The 23,946-nt window shown below is 41.6% G+C and overlaps 1 protein-coding gene across 7 annotated transcripts in view; it reads right to left on the bottom strand.

Annotated features, from left to right (window-relative positions):
• GULP1 (GULP PTB domain containing engulfment adaptor 1) overlaps window positions 1-23,946 on the bottom strand; it is a 164,147-nt gene that overhangs the window by 10,345 nt on the left and 129,856 nt on the right. For 3 of the 7 annotated variants that reach the window (XM_028750245.2, XM_028750219.2, XM_077917218.1), the window contains 5 exons: window positions 22,515-22,613; window positions 19,308-19,445; window positions 17,143-17,259; window positions 14,394-14,486; window positions 1,534-5,718 (listed from right to left, as the gene is read on the bottom strand). In XM_028750245.2, the coding sequence (XP_028606078.2) occupies window positions 5,314-5,718; window positions 14,394-14,486; window positions 17,143-17,259; window positions 19,308-19,445; window positions 22,515-22,613 (852 nt within the window). In that variant the 3' untranslated portion in view covers window positions 1,534-5,313. Of the gene's footprint in view, window positions 1-831; window positions 971-1,533; window positions 5,719-14,393; window positions 14,487-17,142; window positions 17,260-19,307; window positions 19,446-22,514; window positions 22,614-23,946 lie in introns of those variants that run through there. The other 4 variants (XM_028750253.2, XM_028750237.2, XM_077917236.1 and 1 more) reach the window with 3 other exon arrangements.

Raw genomic sequence — 23,946 nt, 5'->3', positions numbered from 1 at the left:
CAAAATCATTAGTTGTACCCCCAACGATAAGAAAACTATTGAACATTTGGTACCATCCCACTTATACTTAATGTTAACGAAGTTAATGTTAACTATATTACCAGATAGCCGTAGAAATTATTTGGTAGTTTGGCTTTGTGAGGGAGTAATTACAGACACTTGGTCATAGTTACCAGGGTTAAAATAGTACTGGCAGATCCAGCAGTGCTTTACTTCTTCTGAGATGCTTCCCAAAAGAACCACACAGGTGGTTCTGAAGTTGAGTGTAAACTACTTTAATATTTCCATTCGGGATTTGATAGGCACAGGTTTTTCTTCTTGAAAACATAGTGTCCCCTGTGTCTTCCTTCTTTAGCCACTGGAATATGAGATTGCCACCACATTTTCTTTTCAGCATGGGGACACACACAAAAGGTGCAGTGCTAGTTGAATCACGGCTGAAGTGTCACAACGAAGACCGTAGAAGTGTTTTCCTGAAGTTAACACGGGACTAAAACATATCCTCAGATTGCTTTTGTGCAATATGAAACAATAGATCCAGTCCCCTAGTTAGCACATATATAGTTGAACGCCTGCTTAGTTTTAACAGCCAAAAGGGGACAAGCAAATGTTTACAACAAACATGCTATTTTAATTCCTGCCTTGAGTGGAGTTATTACTTGAACATATGAAAGGGTCGCAGGATGCCCCCCCCCCCAAACACCCAAACTCTCAAAGAACAGGAACACTGCGAACCCAGCACTATCGTTTTTAAATGCGTGGTTTCCAAAAACCGTATTTGGCTTAGTATGAAGATGAAAACAAATCAGGTCAGTTCATTACAAAACTTACTGATCTCTGCAGATCTACTGGGCACTGGAGGAGGCTGTGTGCCATTGCGAGTAGGTGTTGATGACTGAGGGGATATGGGAGAAAAGGGAACCATATCAAAGATGTCAGTGGAGGGTGATTTAGGTGTCACACTGCCTGCCTACAATAAGGACAATAAACATTAGGGCAAAATTTCACATGACAAAAATCACAATATTGAACTTTTTTTCTTTTCGCATGCAATGCAGAAGATAAAAAGCTACGTTTTTGAACAGAAGAGGGCATGCAGAAAACAAAAGAGCTGATATGAGAAATTGGCATTTGCAGCCTGAGGTTTATGAAACATGCTAAAGCCTTCAGTCACGCACCAAACAGTATTGTAATACTTTCGCAGTTTTAGCGTATCTGGTGTATCCAGAATTGAATGACTTTTAGATACAAAAGAGTTGGGGGGAATATGAACGCATTTGAATGGAGAGAGAGATAATGCCCATTTATCGGGACAGTTGGCTATACATCAGAACATACAGAACTAGCGCCTGAAATTAAGAGATAACGTATCAGTTTTGTTTTATTACCTCTTGTGTCATAATAGGACTAATATTCTGCAAACCTGACATAGCAGTTGCTCTAAACACTGAGAAACCATTATGTAATAAAGCAGCAATTTGGATGAAAACACATTAAGGACCATGAATATATTGAAACTAACTTTTTTTAAAAAAAATAAAATGTTCAGCTTGGTACTATAGAAACCTCATCGCTAAAAAAGCCCAGAAATTCTGGTCAGCTTCAGGAAAGTATAATTTGCTGAAAATATGCTTTTCTGTCGGATTAAGATTAATAGCCACAGTCATTTCAGCATTGCTATCCAAGTAAAAATGCTTTCCTAAGAGGAAAATATGCAGCAATAACATACAGAAAGCAGAGAGATATGCATAAGATAATCTAAGTAAGCTTTCCCATTACAGGGAGCTAACAAGCAACTTTGTTTTATTGACAATGCAGAAAAAATATCCCTAACAGAAAATCCCAACTATGTCTCAAATGTTATGCATAACAATCTGGTTTGGTTATACTGATATTATAATGGAACAAGGCTAACTGGACGTACAATGACCAATTATCTTCACATTGTAATGGAATAGATTGATGTCAGTGCCATGTTTCTAGGGGTGATGTTTTTCTTCCCTCTTGCCATGCAAGGCTTCTTGATAGGTTGTGTTTTAATGGGTGGTTAGATACATTCAGCATCTCTCTCTTTTTTTTTGTTCCTGCATATTAACAGTGTTCATACATCACATAGTTCTGGGTTGCATCTAACGGTGCCCTTCCATAAATGGAAGGAGTCCTTCAATTTATGGAAATATCCTTGATGTAGTGGAGCCTCCAGACTTCTCCTTGTACAATGGGTTCCCTCCAGTCATTTCCTCATGCCCCCACCCTGCCCATGAGTTTGGGTGGTTGTGCTGTTCAGAGCACCCCCAGAATTGCACAAAGGGGTGGGGGAGAAGGAGAAGGGAGATGGCTCTGTCTGGCAAGCCAAAATGCTTGTGCTGATGCAACAATCAGAAGAACATGACGTTGAATTTCTCCCAGAGAACCTTATCGCTTCTTACCACAAATACGCTTATAAGAATAAAAAAATTTTGAACAAGCCTTTTGTGTTCACACACAAGCATCACACACACTCCTTCCGCAATAGCCAGCCGCTGGTTTCTTGTACTATCTGTTCAGAGTTACAAAATGATGGAAAGTTTTGTTCCTGGGTCACAGGCAGAGAGAGAGGAACTTGCATTTTCTATAAAGGCTGGTTTCAAAAGGAAGGATAAGCCTGGCATCTTAGAGGTAAGTTTGGAGGAAGGTTCAGAGTATTCCTGCTTCTAGTTCACCTATGTTCATAAGGTGCTCTGTCTATGCTAGGCACAGGCAAACTCGGCCCGCCAGATGTTTTGGGACTACAACTCCCATCATCCCTAGCTAACAGGAACAGTGGTCAGGGATGGTGGGAGCTGTAGTCCCCAAACATCTGGAGGGCCGAGTTTGCCTATGCCTGGTCTAAGCATCCCCAGACTCTTCAGCATCTTCTAATAGAAATTTATAGCGTTACGGTATTCTACTGGAAAGAAATCACCCATGACAAATGACTACACATATTCCCTCAATTTTTTCAAATCGCCAGCAGCTAGTCTGCAGAGCATGGTGAAGTCACTTAGTCTTCCAACTTTGCTTGCTGACTTCAGCTGAATGGCTGCTAAATTGCAGCTGGCAAGAGGACTCTCTAGACTTTGAGGCAAGCTAGGTTCTTCTGCAAGCTGAGCATTCTCTGCTGTTATGTTCCACAATGTACTTTACCCTGTCTTTAAGAAGGGAGGCCTCCTATGCAGCAAAGCTAGTCCTCCTATTGGTTTTGAATTTGGAACTGAATGACTATCATACAAAGGTTAGAATGCACTACTTAGAACTGTCTTAATAATCCCTAGAATAGTCACAACAAAATAATCTCTAAAAGCTCGTGCACTCTTGAAATTAGAAGTATCTTCTAAAGGTGGAAGCTGTGGTCCAACAACATCTAACACCTGTTAGCCACCCATTTTAAACACACGGGAGAAACATGAATATAAGTGGCAGACAAACTGATTCTGCCTTTATGCAGCGTGGATAATAAGTATCACTTCTTAATCACCTAAAAACAAGGCACTGTACCTTGCTGGACTTTACAGGTAAACACCATGTTCTGTATATGTAGGAGTCTTTCCATGTAACAGATTTGCCAAATTTTGACCCAAATAATGCAACCTGCCCAATTTGTTTGTACATAGTTACTATGTACTTTGTTTCCTTCTCTGAGTTCTCTGAAAAAAGCCAAGTTTCGTCCAAATGCATTCCTCTGTCTCTGCAACTAATATATTAGCTGCTTATTAACTCAGAACTGTTGTGATAAACACACTCAACTTTTGCTGAAAGTGAAATATGTTGATGGATAGCATTTGGATACTGTAGAAGCCATAGGCTCTTAATTTATAATAAAATCCTGCTAGTCCACCCATCATAGAAGTTTAGCCATCAAATGTTGGCCTTTGGTTGTGTGAAGAACAGATTCCATCAGGAGTTGTGACAGGATTATGACATCACAAGCCTTATGTGGAATCAGTATGAATAATTTTTACTTGGCTAATTCATTTTTGGATTTCACACACACAAAAATCCAAACCCAGACATTCCAAACGATTTTTTAAAAGCTGAAGCCCATCACAAAAAATAAGTTCTTTTTTTATTCCCCACCTTCATCTGACAAATTTGCAGTAAATTATGGGCAACATGCATAACAATCTCCTATTGAAAATCAATGAGTCTTGAATGTTTTTGACTCTGGGCTGTTCTGAATGGCCAGGATCTAAAGAAACTAGCTGTCAGTGAACCAACAGTGCACCCCTAATGGTTTCTTCTGCACCAGAAGTCTCCTTCGCAACAAGACAAAAGGTTAGCTGAACATGACTAACTTGCCCCACTGATTCCAATGAAGCCAAGTTCAACTAGTTTAGTCTGGACCTGAACAAAAGTGTTTTTGGACCTGAAAAAGAAAAAAAATCCTAAAATATATTGCTAAACACACACAAGTCCTTGAGCAAGGCTAAAAAAACTATTGGTATTCTGGCCATTGCAACTGATTTCATCCTTAAATGAATGCGGAAGTTATAAATAGGTCTCTTACTAATAAATGCAGAAAGTATAAATATATGCTATAAGGAATAAATTGTTACAACAGAAAATCTACACAAGGCGGTTAATGGAGTTACAGACCTTTGCAGAGTGAGAGAATCAATCAGTAACATCTGAATCTCTTAAATTAGTTTTTTCCCATTCACTTATTGCAATTAAATAGTATTTCCTTTTGTTTCTCTCAGGAACACGAATCATAATAAGAGAATTGATCTTTGTTTCGAAACAAATGCATACTTGCACTACCTGAATGATCATGAGAAGCATTTTTATTGAGTAAACCCATGCAAAAAGCCATGTTTGCCAAGGACAGCCAATTGCTAATTGCAAACAGAAAGAGAAGGTTGTATCAGCCCATTCTTACGACCAGGAAGCATGTTACAGCTCATCTTTGGGATAAATAATGGGCATTCTTCATTTTGCACAGAGTTTAAACGCACTTCAATAAAATCAAGTGCTCTACATTACCTACCACAAATCCTACTGACATCCCACATTTTATTTAAAATTTTATGCTGTCCAATCACAATTCTTCAGAGATTGTAAGCTTTGCATTGTGAACCTGTAGACAGGGTTCATCTTTCACTTTCTCTATTGGTAATTAACAGTTCCCTTTTTTTTTTTTTTATGATACAAGGCTGGAATTCTAAACAAAGCCAGTAACCTTGACACTTATTTTTACGTCAGTGCATTTGGGATTGAGGTATAAGGATTCCATTTGCTTTCTCAATTTAACCAGACAGCCCAAACAATATAGACCAAGCTTATCCTTAAGCGTTTTTAAAGGAGAGTCAATTTCGGTATGCCAAACATTTCTGCACTGCTCAGAAGTAGACAAAATGCTTCTGGCCTGTCCTTTAACCACTGTACAAAATGTAGCAGTTTGATACAATTCATACACAACAAAGAAAGGAAGGTTGGAAATTTTTTTTGAGTGTTTGTGCCCAGCTGGATTACACGAGGTCTTGGGATGCTGTGTTCATGGACTGCCTTTGGAAGACCACTTTTGGTAGGTGGTGGTGTTAATAGTCCAGATGAGTGTCTGGAGTCAGGAGAGTTCATAGGAGTTAGTGTAATGGAAGAGATATCTAAGCAAGGAGCAGAATCCTCATTGCTACACCAGAAAAAGGTGTCGGGTCTTTGAAACATGTCATGTTCATAATCAGACTCTATGTGCAGCAGCAGCTGTAAAGGAATCACAGAAAGAGAAATATATATTCTAAGGGGTGAAAGTGGTAAGAGAAGGGAAAGGAAAAAAAGAGCACAAAAAAATTGCTTGTAAACCAATATTCCACAATATTAGGAACAAAAAGTGAAGGTTTTTTTTCCTTACATCGCAGCAACAATGAGTAATCAGGCAGAAGCAAATTTAACATCTCCATTAAAAATCACTGCAAATATTACAATTTTAAAATCATGTCTTCTATGTCCTGAAAAATATCCCCATGCACCAAATATGCTTGGAAATCTCCATGTCTGCAATTGTTTTGGCATATAGTAGGCACACATGTTTGCATGGTTAAAGCACAGCCCAGTATCTTGTGTATTGAGTATAGCTTCATAAACCATTTCTCTTTCACCAAGCACTCATACAACACAAACTTCCTACAAGCTTCACATTGAGTAGGTTATCTTGGCCCCACACAGGCTTTTGTGTGGGGCTGTTTTCCAAGCACACATAACTCCAGTGAGCAAAGTGTTGCTTATGAGCTACTGAGTGGTACTTGTATTAACAAGGCCCTTAACAGCTTAGGACCTAAATTAAAAGGGCAGTTTCTCCCTTAACGATCTGCCGCGTATGATCGCCTGCCTCTCAGCAATCGTCACATCTTTGTAAGGTTCGCTGCTTAGGCATTGGCTCAATGATGTGTGTGGGAGGGGAGGGGCGGCCATCACCTGCCCTTCCATAAAAAGGGTATTCCGTTAAAGGAATCTGGGGGTCTTGGATCGTGTCTGAAGTCCACTTGAGTGGCTAGGACCATGCCAGGACCACGGGTTGAGCTTCAGTTGGTCTTCATTGACGTAGTAATAATAATATAATAATAATTTATTATTTATAACCTGCCCATCTGGCTGGGTTTCCCCAGCCACTCTGGGTGGCTTCCAACGGAATATTAAAATACAATAGTCTATTAAACATTAAAAGCTTCCCTAAACAGGGCTGCCTTCAGATGTCTTCTAAAAGTCTAGTAGTTGTTTTTCTCTTTGACATTTGGATGGGAGGGCGTTCCACAGGGCGGGTGCCACTACCGAGAAGGCCCTCTGCCTGGTTCCCTGTAACTTGGCTTCTCTCAGCAAGGGAACCGCCAGAAGGCCCTTGGCACTGGACCTCAGTGTCCAGGCAGAATGATGGGGGTGGAGACACTCCTTCAGGTATACTGGGCCGAGGCCATTTAGGGCTTTAAAAGTCAGCACCAACATTTTGAATTGTGCTCGGAAACGTATTGGGTGCCAGTGTAGGTCTTTCAAGACCGGTGTTATGTGGTCTTGGCAGCCACTCCCAGTCACCAGTCTAGCTGCCGCATTCTGGATTAGTTATAGTTTCTGGGTCACCTTCAAAGGTAGGCTCACATAGAGTGCATTGCAGTAGTCCAAGCGAGAGATAACTAGAGCATGCACCACTCTGGTGAGACAGTCTGCGGGCAGATAAGGTCTCGGCCTGCGTACCAGATGGAGCTGATAAACAGCTGCCCTGGAAACAGAATTGATCTGCGCCTCCATGGACAGCTGTGAGTCCAGAATGACTCCCAGGCTGTGTACCTGGTCCTTCAGGGTCACAGTTACCCCATTCAGGACCAGGGAGTCCTCCACACCTGCCCGCCTCCTGTCCCCCCAAAACAGTACTTCTATCTTCTCAGGATTCAGCCTCAATCTGTTAGCCGCCATCGTAGCTAAATCGTTTGGTGTTTACCCTTCCATACTTCCTGCTGGGTGGGCAGGAGTCAGTTATAGTTTCCCAATGCCTAAGCCAATACCACTCACATTGTGTAATCAATAAAGTTGTGGCCTCAATTTTGCCCATCAACCTTTAAACTAAAACACGTGAATTTATTTATATGGGGGGTGTCCTGGGGCCCTCAAGGCGCAATTAATTGCAGCCTGCTCTGGGATCACCTTATATAGAAATATTTTAAATGAGCTCTTATTGCTTAAGCTCTGAAAAGGTAAAGGTAAAGGTACCCCTGCCCGTACGGGCCAGTCATGACCGACTCTGGGGTTGCTTAAGAGGCTGGGGGCCAGCGCTGTCCGAAGACACTTCCAGGTCACGTGGCCAGTGTGACGAAACTGCTCTGGTGAGCCAGCACCAGCGCAGCACACGGAAAGGCCGTTTACCTTCCCGCTATAAGCGGTACCTATTTATCTACTTGCACTGGCATGCTTTTGAACTGCTAGGTGGGCAGGAGCTGGGACCGAACGACGGGAGCTCACCCCGCCGTGGGGATTCGAACCGCCGACCATACGATCGGCAAGTCCTAGGCACTGAGGTTTTACCCACAGCGCCACCTGCATCCCTTAAGCTCTTATTGTGATATAAAAAAGTGAACTTATCATATGGAAGCAATAAATCATACTGCCTTAAACTACTTAGGCTTGAATGCTAGAAAGTGCCTCTGATTTAATGCCAAAGCAAATCCTACAAATGAACAGCACAACACAGAGAACATAAATCCTACTTATGAACCCGAGCTGCTGGTGGTAGGAACCAGGCAAGAATCCCACAGAATTCAAGCACAATGCACCATTGTGTACACTCAGCAATTCTTGACATCTCTGCCCATGACTAACACTTTCACTGGTAGGGAGACTGAGCAAAACACGCAGCTAGGAATGTAACCAGCAATGAAAACCACATTAAATAATCATGGTACAACTCCTACATAATTATTCAGGAAATGGTAAAAACAGCATTAATCTATATTACATACAAATCTGTCTTTAATGGATATGTTACAATAAGTAGGTTAGGTTTTAATAAAAAAGACAGTTTGGGAAATAATTCTAAATTTAAAACATTTGCACTTAGTTTGTGGAAAATCAAGGAAAGGGCATCAATAAAAATGAAAACCCTCACTTAACGTCCTGAGTTCACGAGACCAGAATCCTCAACTCACTAATTTTTTGACATTTTGTTTTTTGGTCCAAATAAATATATTGCCCAACTGCAGATTTCTTCTTGTGAACCAACATGGATCCTTCTCAACTTTAGTTGAGAGAGGCATTTTGACTTTCCCCCTTCCGCTCTCATGGCTTGAAATGTTCATCTACACAAAGCTGGCTAAGATACATAGTTCGGAGAAGAAACAAACCGTTGCCATGGCAAGGTTAAACTCAAATTGACTGTTTTGATCAGTGGAATTGGCACTACTACAGGTGCCATATAATACTCAGCATTTTGGTAATTTAGAAGAGGAAGAGGAAGAAGAGTTTGGATTTGATATCCCGCTTTATCACCACCTGAAGGAGTCTCAAAGCGGCTAACATTCTCCTTTCCCTTCCTCCCCCACAACAAATACTCTGTGAGGTGAGTGAGGCTGAGAGACTTCAGAGAAGTGTGACTGGCCCAAGGTCACCCAGCAGCTGCATGTGGAGGAGTGGGGAAGTGAACCCGGTTCACCAGATTACGAGCCCACCACTCTTAACCACTACACCACACTGGCAGTGCCTGGGAAACCCTGCCAGATGGGTGGGGTATAAATAGTAAATTTGTTGTTGTTGTTGTTGTTGTTGTTGTTACACTTTGCCAATACCTTCACTGTATTATTTTCAGCATCTGCTAAAAATCTTCATACCCAGATGTTTAAGGAAGTTGAGGTAATTTTAACCCGCTTTAGTATTTTAACTTTTGCATGTTTTAAGGTGGTGTTGTATTTTTTTTCTTTAATTCACTGTTCTATCTTTTGTAAACCGCTTTGAGGCCTTTTTTTAAACACTCAAGCAGTGTTAATAACGCAGTCTTCTTCAGTAAAAGAAGAATAGCTTTACTGAGTTATAACTTGTTTGCAAGTAAACAGCATAGTGAACAGAAGATTTAAACTAGCTTCAGAGCATACAGAGTACAGGCTTCACTGAGCACAGGCTCCATGCCTAAGTCAGGCTCCACACACACACTGACTCCACCCCACTCAGGCCCCACTGAGTCTTCCTGCAAGCCGATACAAACATTTATACAGAGAATGAGTTACAGTGATTCTGCATGCTGAGTGATTCTGCAGCTTTTCAGCATTTCACAACATTTCTAGACTCCTTTACTGCTTCCTTTTACTGCTTCTGCTCTCAAATATCTTTGTCTCATGACAAATACAAGAAGGTAAAGGTAAAGGATCCCTGACAGTTAAGTCTAGTCACAAACGACTCTGGGGTTGCGGGCCTCATCTCGTTTTACTGGCCGAGGGAGATGGCGTTTGTCCGCAGACAGTTTTTCTGGGTTATGTGGTCAGCATGACTAAGCCGCTTCTAGCGAAACCAGAGCGGCGCATGGAAACGTTGTTTGCCTTCCCGCCACAGTGGTACCTATTTATCTACTTGCACTGGCGTGCTTTTGAACTGCTAGGTTGGCAGGAGACTTCCCCCCGCCACTTCCTTGTGAGCAAACACCAATGAACTTTTCAAAGTGGACTGAATCTCAAATCATGTGTTTTGCTACCAGCAAGCTTGGCTCCTCTCCTCAGTTCATTTGAGGACAAAAACATTATCCCAACTTTCCTCATGCTTTGTAGAATATTACAGGGAGGATGCTTCCCAACAAACTTTCATCCGGAGTAGAAATTTTGCAACAGTGAGAAGTTCCAACACCTTTATTTTGGGGGTGAGTGGGGAGGAAAATAAAGGGGGGGTGTTTTGATTAGTGGAAACCTATGCTTAGGATCAGGAACTCTAGACAAAAACAAAGCAAAACTCCCTGAAAATGGTGGAATTAGTTGAAGCAGGAATGAGCGAAAGGCCTACCAATTACATCACGGCACTGTAGCTCTGTCTCAATAAAAGAACGAGGAGTCAGAAATCCCATGAGAACATCACTGCCTGCAAACTGTCCGACACTAGTTTAGGTACTTGCTGGTAGATACATTTATGATAAATGGATGAGTTGGGAGTTTTTAACTAAATATGCAAATTATGTTTATCAGATTGCAGGATCTGCATGTGGGGAGGAATATGCAGTAAGGACAGGGGGGTAGGTTTTAGCATAACACCTGAATTGTAAGCCCTTTGGAGTCTTTGTGTTACATAAATAACCTTCCCATTACTGCTTTGTTTTCCATATTTAGCATCATGATTAATAATACATACTTTATTATGCTCTTTAAAAATTCATTGTAAATATCCTCACTAAAAGCAATGTCAGGGCTCTAACGTATGATTAATATACATTTTTTAAATCCATATATTAAATATTCACCAAACAGAAAAGTTGAAAGTAGCTCATTTATTTTTAACGCAAAATTCGAACCACACTGAACTTTTTTTGCATTATAACTTGATGAGTAATTTTACATTTGCTGAAGCCTATAGCCAAACTTGCCCCCCCCCTACAGCCTTAAGAGGATGACAAATATAAGAGGCAGCATTCCTAATGAGCAGTGGGAAATGAAATACCTTGAGCATAATGCTAACAATTAATTTTCGACATTTGTGCTGGACGGGCCATTCTCACAAAGTTTCAGGCAAATAATTTCTGTGAAGGTTTCCGGTTTGCTATCTTGCTCAAAGTTTCTCAATCTTGCTACTGTAATTGTTCTGAAGAGGCGGATGGCATTAGCAGTAGAGGAATGGGTGTTTTCCATAAGGAACAGAAAGATAAACAATATATATAGTATGTTACATCTTTAATATTTGTTTTCACTGGGATTTTAATGAATGCAAGAAACAGAGGGTCTGTCACCATGGCTAAAGAGGCGAGTGGCTGCATTAAATCCAGTCTTCTATAACTGGACAGTGTGGGGGGGTGTATTTTGGACTGGAAGACCCTCACGGGTTCTGGTCCAACCCTACAATTTTATGGGGACCCCCTTGATGGTTAAGTCCAGTCAAAGGGGACTATGGGGTTGCGGCGCTCATCTCGCTTTCAGGCTGAGGGAGCTGGCGTTTGTCCACAGACAGCTTTCCGGGTCATGTGGCCAGCATGACTAAACCACTTCTGGTGCAACGGGACACTGTGATGGAAATCAGAGTGCATGGAAACGCCGTTTACCTTCCCGCCGCGGTGGTACCTATTTATCTACTTGCACTGGCGTGCTTTCAAGCTGCTAGGTTGGCAGGAGCTGGGACAGAGGAACAGCAGCACACTCCATCACGGGGATTCAAGCCTCTGACCTTCTGAATAGCAAGCCCAAGAGGCTCAGTGGTTTAGACCACAGTTCCACCCACATCCCTCTCCTACAATTTAATGATTCTATGAATATTACCCCATTACCATTTTCTTAACATTTACTGTAAATTGGTGACATCTATTGTACTTGATGGTCCTATTATTAGGTTAAAAATTAAGCTCTTATATTTTGAGAATATCCACAATGTATGTCTTTATACGCACTCTCCTCGCTCTTGCCACGCTTTGTTAGCCTACGGATCTTTTCTTAAATCCACGTCCCACCTCATTATGCCCTCCACACTCAATACTTAAAAAGCATAAATCTTGTTACATAAAAACAATGTCTCTTTGTTGAAACAGAACATTTCTCTCAGTTGCTTTTTACGTTAAATGTTCCTGAAATACAGGAATCCTATGTGGAACCTGCCTAGCTTATCCCCCCCCCCAACTTTCTGGCTTCAAGCACCCAGAAAGCCAGTGGCAGCCTATGAAGACTTCTGGGTACAGAATTCCTTAGCATGTGGCCAATAAAAAATTATTGGAAGGAAGTTGCCTGGAGAGGTTTTTCATTAAGAAGTGGGACAGACATAAAAAATAATAATCAATAAATAGGTGTGTTTGCACACCCTGAAACACATTTATATGTTTAGTAATTCTCACACCACACACAGAAAGCCGACTGTAGAAATGGGTGGTTGAGGGAAGCAAAGAGATAATGGTAAATAATGGGGGTTTTTTGTGTATTTATTTGGTTGTAAATTGCTTTGGGCTGCCCTGGGCAAAATAAAGCGACTGACTGAATGACTGACTAAATAAATAAATGAACTTTTTTTTTAAAAAAAAAGTGTGTTTCTAAATGACTTTGCTAGAGACAATGGGAGACACGATTGTGACAACACATATACACGAATATCCTCTTTCTCCCTTTAGTTACTGTTATTCTGCCTTGATGAAAGACATACTTTATGAATCATCTCTTTATTGACACAACATTCTGTGTGATTAAAAGCTAGATTTGCCTACAGGTTAATAGATTGCATTATAAGGCATAATTTAATCATCACTAACAAGGTTGTTTAAATCTGTGAAAAGTAGACCATCATGAAATTTATGAACCCACGTCAATTACATTTATTTTTTCAAATCACTTTTTAGATTAGACATCATGTAATCCATTCTTTAATAAAACATTTCATTCATTTTTTTAATTTTAATTTTTTAAAAAATAAAAAAATGCTTTCCTTGCATGAGGAGCAGGATTCCACATATTAAATATATACAACCACTGTGGACTTAACTAGACACAACTGTATAGAGGACAGAAGCACAAGAGCAAACAGCTTTTTGACAAATATTGACACACATAACTGAAAACAGCCACCCTGGTTTAAAATTATTGGATGAGCCTCCAATAAAAGTAAAACAAAATCAAAACTGAGTAGAAATCAACAAAAGTTGCACTGCGAAATGAGGCCACATTTCACAAAAGGCGCATACTCTGATATTCTCGACATAAGGTAATTGCATTTCTATGCCACTGACTGCCATTGATGTAGCTTGCAGGCAATTTGTGCTTTAAATGCAGCTGAACACATTAGGTGATAGTAGCATTACCCAAAACCATACTGTCATTGGCTTAATTAAGATTGAGTTTTCTTGCTTTCAAAAAATCCACTACAGTCGTACCTTGGTTTTCGAACAGCTTAGTTCCCAAACGTTTTGGCTCCTGAACGTCGCAAACTTGGAAGTGACAGTTCTGGTTTGCAAACTATTTTTGGAAGCCGAACATCCGGCAGGGCTTCCAATTGGCTGCAGGAGCTTCCTGTAGCCCATCAGAAGCCACACTTTGGTTTCTGAATGTTTTGGAAGTCAAACAGACTTCTGGAACAGGTCTTGTTTGACTTCCAAGGTACGACTGTACATCCACAATCACACATGGAAACAAGAACCAAAATTGTCAACTATAACAAACAGGGAAATATGATTTTTGAGGCAGCTTTACATGGAATCCGACTTCATACACACTTGCAGGGAGGATTAGGAAAAGGAAGTTAGTTAAGTGCATTGCACATAAAACAAACTGGTAAGTAAGTAACTGTATGTTTGTGACAAAACTTTGACAATGTTAGATACACCCAAATTTAGGGACTAGTTCTCTGGCAATGCTTAAGTTCTCAAAAAAGAGAGAGATGCTGATATACCAAATAATGATCTGGAAGCCCTTCGTCATACTTGGATGTTTTGGCACTTTGTAATTGTACCTGGTAATTAGGCAAACTAACTTTTCAGGGACCCTGTCACCTACTCTCAACGTTGAATCTTGGTATTGAAACTAAGAGTAAAGTTAGCCAGCTTAAGGCATGACTGTTTTTCCCCCTTTCATTAGCTCATCACAATCTTAGAGTTACTTCAACACTGAAATTGCCATTTATTTGTTAAGTCAATCAGAAAAGAGCCTTTGGGTTATTTATTTAGAAGCAAAGTAAGTATTAAAAGTGTTAAAGGAATTGCATTTCTACGAAGAAAAGATGGCTTTGCCCAGGGTACTTACTGGCGACGTTTGCACTTGTGTTATTCTTAACTGGTTCTCCAAATCTTGAACCTTGTTTTTTAGCTCAATGTTTTCTGTTTCTAGTTCATGAATCTAAATAAAATAAAAATGCAGTTATTAGAAAGGTGAGATTAATGAACTGCGTTGGATTTATTGACTCATTCTTACTCACTTCCTGAATGAGCCCAGGAAAGCAAATAACCAAGGAACAAAATCTTTGCCATTATTAAGAAATGAGGTTTGTACAGAAGTAAGTTGTTGATACTTAGCCATTAAAAATTTCTACTCTAGGATGCGTATCTCATATAGGAAGCAAATAGAATAATTGGGTCTTGCAATCAGGCGTGCTGCGTTCCACCCAACATTGTGGGTGCCCAGTGCACAGATGTGACATCATGCGCAGCACATGACGTCACGCGTCACTGCCGTAATGGGAAGGCCCAATCGAGTGCCCCACCACAGGGTGTGTGTGATGGAGTACCCCACCGCAGTGTGTGAAGCATTGGGTCGCCCAGCCAAGCACCCTTAGTGAAAAATTTGTGAGTGCCCAGGCACACAGGGCCCTTAGGAGATGGTGACTATGCTTGCAACAAACAAGAGATCAAGAGGTGCAAATTCTCCACTGCATGGTGCATAAGACATGACTTTTCATGGAATCAAAATGGAGCTTATATACAGTAGTATTATCAGCAACAGCTTTCAATGCGCTCAAGATTTTTCTACAATATCTACACACAAGTGAGTTCTAGTTAGGAAAGGTCCATTCTAAAGTTAATTGAAAGCTTTCTTCTCTTCAAGTTGAGGTTCAACTCATTTTATTGCTTCCTCTTGATCCAGGATTATTATTGACAAATAGACTGATTTGTCCCAGTATCAGTTTCTCTACCCATGGGATTAGAGTAGCTGGGTCAAGTTGTTTTCTTTCATTTTCTTCTTCTTCTTTGCTTAATGCCAAAATACTTTAGAAAAAGAACATTAACCTGGAGCAATTTAGAAGAGGCTATTTATTGTCCCAATTTATGCGCTCCCTCTCCCCCAGACAGCATAAAACTAAGCAGTAAAGCAAGTTGATAAGAGGAAGTGCTCAGTTTAAAGGCAAGGGGCCCCAGAATAGTTGTAATAATGTTTGGGGCAAATTTTCTGGAATCTTATCAAGTCATTACTACCGTAGCTCTCAAATACCATTCTGAGGCAATAAAGCAGTGGGCATCCACGAACACAGGACATCCTATGCTGAATGGAATATTAAACAATAATCAACTGTGGCCAAATAGGCATTCATCTGACCAGTCAAGTTGGTGCTTGAACATGCCCTGACCACTGCAGAACCATTCACTTGTCTTTTAATGAAGCTATTCCTTAACTGCAATTAATCCAGAATGCAGCAGCTAGACTGGTGACTGGGAGTGGCTGCCGGGACCACATAACACCGGTTCTGAGAGATCTGCATTGGCTCCCAGTACGTTTCCCAGCACAATTCAAAGTGTTGGTGCTGACCTTTAAAGCCCTAAACGGCCTCGGGCCTGTATACCTGAAGGAGCGTCTCCACCTCCATCGTTCAGCCCGGACACTGAGGTCCAGCGCAGAGGGCCTTCTGGCGGTTCCCTCATTGCGAGAAGTAAGGTTACAGGGAACCAGACAGAGGGCCTTCTCGGTAGTGGCGCCTGCCCTATGGAACGCCCTCCCTTCAGATGTCAAGGCAATAAATAACTATTTTACTTTTAAAAGACAATTGAAGGCAGCCCTCTTTTGGGAAGTTTTTAATGTCTGATGCTGTACTGTTTTTAATATTCAGTTGGAAGCCGCCCAGAGTGGCTGGGGAAACCCAGACAGATGGGCGGGGTATAAATAATAAATTATTATTATTATTATTATTATTATTATTATTATTATTATTATTCAGAAAACTGAAGCTCATGCTGTATTTGTGTAGACCCATAGGCATACAGAATATGTAATATCTGAATGAAATATTTAGGGCTGAGCATACTGGATTTGGCTGCCAAATCTGAGCCAAATCAGGCATATTTGGAGGAGCTTGGCTGTTGGATGAGTTGGGTTCTGATGACCACGTATCACTGCACGTCGGGCTGGATGGCCCATAGTAATTCACGGTTGTCAGGGAGGAAGTTGAGGCAGGAACCAGGTGGGAACCCTCTGTGAAAAAGCCCATGAACACCAGGAGAAAGTAGGAGCCTGATTCCTGGTTCTCCTTCCTGCCTGGTGCAAGGTACTTTTCAATCCGCTTCTAAGATCATTGTTATTTTAAGAAACTAATTAAACATAAGCCTGCCCCTAGCTACTTCGGGACTGGATTTAGGTTGGGGCAGATAGGCCCCAAATTAGCCAAGGGTGTTGTTGCCTGATTTGGGACCCCTGGATTGAGATCACAGGTTGAACAGGTGGGGTGTACAAAGCCCTAATAAGTTCAGATGAATCCACTAAAACAATTTGAGGGTACTTTATTTACTAGCTCTGAGTTGGATCAGGCAAAGTCATAATCAGAGTGGACCTAATGAAATTAATGGACAAGTTAGTAAAGATTAACTTAAATCTGTTGTTTTTAATGGTTCTGCCATGAATAGGACTTAGTCGGACACAACACCCTAATTTCATGTGTTGCCGTAATGAATTTTTCTATAATGTTGAATTCTCACTTTTGTCCTGCTATACGCCAGCAGTATATCTTTGAAAATCCAAACAATACATTACTTAAACCAAGAAAAGAAACCCAAATTCTGCTACTTACTCTTTTCTGTAACCCAGCAATCTGTTTTCTTGTTTCGACATCCTTTCCTCCAGATTCCAGAAATTTCCTGTAAGCCAGGTCAAATGCTTGACCAATAGTTAAAGTTATCTCTTCTGCCTTTATATGGAGCAAATATTACTGTTAGCTTGTAAACTCTAGCTGAGCAGAAACCAAACCCCTAAAGGAACATACTGGCCTAGTTCACATGTAATGCTAGGCCAAACCATGGCTTGGCTTCAATGGGAAAGTGTGTGGGTTCCTGGAGAGAAGATCATGACTGAAGCACTCCAGTGTTACTGCTGCCATGTCACATAGATGTAAACCATGGTTGAACACTGCATTGTATGTGAACCCTGTGATACGTCAAGCTGTTTCAGATGTAATTACAGAGTGCAGAAAAACCACATTTAGAGCTCTGTTGGCAAAATGCATTCAAAAGGACAAGACATTAAGGCTATTGTTCAAGACGTAGTACATGAAGGGTGGTCAGATGGAACACAGCGTTGGCCACCACCAAGGAGCTGATTTTAAGCCAGGGCCAATAACAGTGTAACTAGCCTGTCTCTGGGATAATTACAGATGGCTAGACCTGGAGCGGCTCCAAATGGCTTAAGTCCTGGTATTCACAGAACATGATTTGTGTGTGCTTTTACGCTGCGTTTCCTGACCAGTGAACATGACTCAGAGTTTCAATGACTGCCAATGCTTTTATCCATCCCAGACCTGGACCACTGAGTCACAAGGCTGGGTTGCATCCGCGATATGCAAACTTATCTGTACATGGGTGATGTGACTGTCCTACTTAAACTGTCCTTCTAGTTATAATGAAAAAGTGCATCGGGATTTGGAAGCAGAGGAAGGATGAACACAAGATCCAAGAGAAGGAAAGTATCCAAAACATTACTTTAGCCATGGTGCAGCACTTAACACTGCACAGCTCTATAAACAGTCAAAGCCCTACAGCAAGATAAAAGACAGAGCCTTTCCTTCAGTCTCAGAACAGTGAAGGACATTTCTCCCAGGTTTTTTGGTACTGTTTTTCAGATAGTAAAGGTAAAGGGACGTCTGACCATTAGGTCCAGTCGTGACCGACTCTGGGGTTGCAGCGCTCATCTCGGTTTAAAGGCTGAGGGAGCCGGCGTACAGCTTCCGGGTCATGTGGCCAGTATGACTCCACTTCTGGAAAACCAGAGCAGCGCACGGAAACACTGTTTACCTTCCCACCAGAGCGGTACCTATTTATCTACTTGCACTTTGACGTGCTTTCGAACTGCTAGGTTGGCAGGAGCTGGGACCGAGCAATGGGAGCTCACTCAATCGCGGGGATTCGAACCACCAACCTTCTGATCGGCAAGTCCTAGGCTCTGTGGTTTAACCCACAGCGCCACCCGCGTCCTGTTTTTCAGATGCAGAGGTACAAAACAGAAATGCTGGCTGTCAAGGGCACATGTATTCCTCTTAATACTAAAATGCAAGGCCCAACGCTGGCCCACCACACACTGCTTCCTGGTATTTTAATGCAGCATGCAGCAGGATGCAACCTTGATGCTTAACAGTGCTTGGTGCCTACATTTTGGGTATCCATGTTGAAGTAGAAAATACTTTGGACTAAGAAATATTTGGACTAAGAAACAAGGAGGCTGTTTTTCTGGCTTTCCTTATATGGTCTGTGATTGACATAGCATAAGAAAAGGCTGCTGGATCAGGCCAAGGAATGGTACATCTTGTGTAGCATCCTGCTCTCTCGGTGACCAACCAGACGCCTATGAAAAGCCAGCATGCAGAACCTGTGTGCAACAGCACTCTCCCATCCTGCAGTTTCTAGCAACCAGAGTTCATGCCTTTTCCCTAGGGGGACGCAGGGGAACGCATACCCCTAAACATTTTGTGAATCTAAGTTTGGCCTCATTGAGGGGCAGTATTTCAATATGAGTAGGAAAATGAGAGTACCCCTAAACATTTTTTTAAAAGAAAAAAAGCACTGGTTGCAACAGTCTCAAAGGAGCACAGGGATAATACCTTCATACCTTTGGCTTCAAAGATAGAAGCTTTTGCAAGTTTTCTTCTCTTTTCTGCCTTTACAGCAAGAAAAGGGACAATAACTTTCAGCGTAACAAACAAATCTCAACCCCAAACCAGCTTTAAAATAAATACTTCATACTTACACACTTTTCACTGTCAAAGACATAACACAGGTGTTTGTTTGACTCTGAATCTTTGCATATGAAAGTGAATATCCTTTTGTCAGTTTTGTCGTCAGCACAAAATGATATCCGGTGGAGCTGGCAGTTGTGCTGGACTTCCTGCAAAAAAAAAAAAAAATTTTTTAAAAAAAAATGACGGTGGAATTACACATCCTGGGTTGCATTTGGGGGTCTGATGATCGTCTAGCGAGGCCCCACAAAAGTTACCACAACAAGCTATAATTTTACATTCTAACATGAAATATGCCTCTCACAGACCAATACACTGCTTTGTTAGACAAGCCTGCAATCTGAACAGGCATCTGGGTCCAATTTTCAGCTACACAAGGCAAAGAAGCATAAACACAAGATGTTCCATTGCAGATATTGGGAGAGCTCCAGCTCCATTCTCAGGACTCTCTTGTTGGATCACACTCAATGTAGTTTCTGCACAAAACATATTTCTGCTGTACATATCATCCCGTCAGTTGACACGACTGTATATTAACTGTAGTGAGTGGATGATGCAAATGCCAGTTTTCCAGATAGAAGGACGGGATCTTGAAGTATAGAGTAAATGAGGAGTACCATGCTTTATTTCAGAATACCACTTAAGAGGTATGTTAAACATATCGGGCACTTGAAACACGTACACGGAAAACAACTTCTGCAATCACTCTCAAGTAATCCTGATTGCAGAATATTTTAGAAAGCCAAATTTAGATTTGTGACGCTGGATTAAAGCAGCTGAAGTGAAGTTTTCTTGCATTCTTTGAGAGCAACGTGGTATCAACACCCTTAAGCAAACTCACTCCACCTTCTGTGTCTCAGTGAATGTAGTGCCATTTGCAAGCTGTGAGCAACATTAAGGAACGTCCCATTCCATAACCATAACACAGTTTCCACTTGGCTCAGAGTTGATTTTTCAAGATCATCATTATCACCACCATGCTGAATACATTGAGATTTAAAAAAAAAAAAAAAAAAAATCCCTGCCAGTTACATTATGGTGAGCTTAAAGGAGCAAGCTTTATTTATTTAAGGTACGTGTTTACTATAAAAGAGTGAGAACTGAAAAAGAATTGTTTGCACTGACTGCATGAATCTTTAATGCCAACGCTGTAGAGGTGATTACTGATTTTTCCCCAGCTTTCCCAAACATGGTGTCCTCTAGAAGTTTGTTTGGGAGCACAACTCACATCAAGCCCAGCCAGAATAGCCAATGACTAGGAATGATGAGAGTTCTAGAGTTCTATCCTGGAGGGCAACATTTTGGGGGAGGCTATTTTCCTATATTTCGATATGGAAAGGTGACCACCTAGTACAGAAAATTGGGTATGGCCCTGGATATAACCCTCCTTCTGGTTATGTCCTGCGTCTCTATACAAGGGAACACTGAATATTAGTTGCCTACCATTTCTGTCAGCTGCCCTCATGTGCATGAAGAGCAATGAACGCATAAATGCAGAGGAGTCTGCAGGCATTGCCACACCATGGGGATGCCCCAATACTGAAAACGCTACTGTTGCTTAAACTGCCATTAAGCAGATAACTTCCAACTTAGAAAACACACTTTTGTAAGTTTATAGAAACAGAATACTTAAATGATACTTATTTGCTTTTCAATCCAAGTCCCTAGGCAGCATTTTATTACTTCTGGCTAGTGTCAGTGGCGTAGCGTGGGGGGTGCAGGGGGGGCCGGCCGCACCGGGCGCAACATCTGGGGTTAGGGCAAATCCATGGGTTAGGGGGCGCAAATTACTTGCCTTGCCCCGGGTGCTGACAACCCACGCTACGCCGCTGGCTAGTGTCATGGGAAAGCAGTTCTGGATATCGAGAAAAATATGTCGCTTGTATGGGAGCTATTCTCCACTTTATGAATATGTGGTTCTCGTTCTTCATTAATATAAGAGTTTCTGGGATTGCCAGCATTCTCTGTACCTTCCCTTTTTTGGCCTGGTGTCACACACTGGTTCTCATTTCCCTCTCTTTTTTTAAAAACAACAACAAGTGCTACTCTTGGTTCTTTGCATTCCTTCCAGATTTCTCCTTCAGCACAGCCTTCCTGATAACTCAACTGTTTCCCTGCTCAGTATTGCTCCTTCTCATCCACTTTGCAGGCAAAGAAGAATTTGTCAAATAAGGTGTTTACTTCCCTTTCACTACATTCACAGGCCCCTTTTTTATATTTCTTTGGAATATAAACCACACAGATTCATAGAAGCAGAGTTGGAAGGGTCCCTAAGGATCGTTTCCAGGACTCAGCAAACTTTCTCAGCAGGGGGCCAGTCCACTGTCCCTCAGACCTTGTGGGGGGTTAGGGGGGGGGGGAGAATGAATTCCTATGCCCCACAAATAACCCAGAGGTGCATTTTAAATAAAAGGATTCATTCTACTCATGTAAAACCACCAGGCAGGCCCCACAAATAACCCAGAGATGCATTTTAAATAAAGGGACACATTCTACTCATGTAAAAACACGCTGATTCCCAGGCAGTCCGTGGATCGGATTTAGAAGGCGATTGGGCCACATCGCCAGATGCGGCCCCCAGGCCTTAGTTTGCCTACCCATGGTTTAGTCCGAACCTCTGCAATGCAGGAATATGCAGCTGTCCCATATGGGGTTTGAACCTGCAATCTTGGCGTTATCAGCACCGCACGCTAGCCAACTGAGCTATTGTGAAGTGAATTTCAGTTATTCCTTGGGTGACTTTTGTTTGGGAGACTGATAGGAACATGACAGGTTGTAAGAGTTTCCCCTGCCCCTTGATCCATGTATTTCATCATTACCTCCACCCACATGGCGATCCCACTGGAAGAAGCAGGGAGGCAATTTTCTCCAATTTCTCCCCCCCCCCACAACCCCCAGAAAAGCTGCAGAGGGAACTGAAAGAAGAAAAATGGCTGGATCCAATCCATTGCTCAGGAACTTCAAATAAGCAGAATACACACACACACACACACACACACACACACACACTGTGTTACTATCTTGATTATGCAATGTTTTATAGCTATTGTAAATCTATTCTTGGCAGTGACCATGATGGGAGCTCATGTTTCATACCAGACCTTCTGCTATTTTTGATTCTTGCTTGCCAATGAGATGGATACATTTAATTTAATATATGTATTACGTCAAATAGTCGGAATGCTAGAGGGAGAAGAGGAAGAAAAGAGGGTTCCTACCTTTGTTTTGGGATCTAGAATTTTCACTCCATATATTGAAATTTGCAACTCAACCTTTGGTGTTTTTTGACCTTCAGATTTCTTGATATGTCTTGCGAACTGAAAATGGGAAACAAAGGATCATGTAAGAATATTTATAGTTTAAATTTAACACTATTAATTACGTCATAGTACGTTCCTTTTTTGAAATTTGCTACAGCTCACAAGTTCCAAAGAAAACAATATCCAATATCCAGCTCTCTGTCTGTCTCAGGTCCTCTGCTGCTCTGGTCATTGAGGTCAGTTCGTGAGACCTTTGTATGGGTGCCTCCTCCATTAGTAGCAAGGCTTCTTTCAGCAGCCAATGCAGATTTTTCAAGGCTGACTCTGCATTTATATATTATGATTCATTGTAATACTCTCCAGGATCAGGGATGGACTTTGGTAATCTTTCATAATACAGTGCCCTGAGAAAGCCCAAAATCTGATGCCCCAAAATGGATCCAGGTGCGCAGGCTGGGAGTCATTTTGGACTCACAGCTGTCCATGGAGGCGCAGGTCAATTCTGTGTCCAGGGCAGCTGTCTACCAGCTCCATTTGATACACAGGCTGAGACCCTACCTGCTGCAGACTGTCTCGCCAGAGTGGTGCATGCTCTGGTTATCTCCCACTTGGACTACTGCAATGTGCTCTATGTGGGGCTACCTTTGAAGGTGACCCGGAAATTACAACTAATCCAGAATGCAGCAGCTAGACTGGTGACTGGGAGCGGCCGCCGAAACCACATAACACCGGTCCTGAAAGACTTACATTAACTTACATTAAATAGTTGCAACACAAGAGGTAGGGTTTACTGCATGGTTTAGGAGTTGCCCTTTTGAAAATGATACGTGATGTACTAAAACTCAATGTGATACCAACCCCCCCCCCTTTTTTTTACATTATTTAGCCATTTTATCTCAGGAAGCATGGGCCAAAACTGGTCTGTCCTTACATTTCACTGGGCAGCTTATATAGTTGGAAGAAGTGGCTGGTTGGCTGCAGGATCTTTGAAAGTAAGAAAGTTGATTTGAAGACTGCTCCTAAACTACTGTTGTTGCTGCCCTCGATTTGTTGCAGCAGAACTGGAAAGCAAATGAAGGGGTGTCGCCCATCATCAACAAGCCCTTGCTAGTGCTCAGTAGGAAAGAAGCAACAATGCGATTGAAGACAAGATGATGAGAGGGGCAGCTTGCCAGACTCCAAAGATTGAGATCTATTTTCTCCCTTGGGCTCCATCCTTTGTATGTTTCACACATTAGTCATTCTCCTTTTCCAGAACAATGACATTCTTACCAACAGGCTGACAATCTGTGTCTGTTTTAAGATTAGGGTTCACTTGAAAAGGCTCACTATGAAACATTTTGAGTAACACCCATTTTATATATCTGTTTGATTAGAATAATGGAAAATG

This window comes from Podarcis muralis, chromosome 1, assembly GCF_964188315.1.
Source record: "Podarcis muralis chromosome 1, rPodMur119.hap1.1, whole genome shotgun sequence".
Classification (NCBI taxonomy): Eukaryota; Metazoa; Chordata; class Lepidosauria; order Squamata; family Lacertidae; genus Podarcis; species Podarcis muralis.
This window is presented reverse-complemented; position numbering and strand designations above follow the sequence as displayed.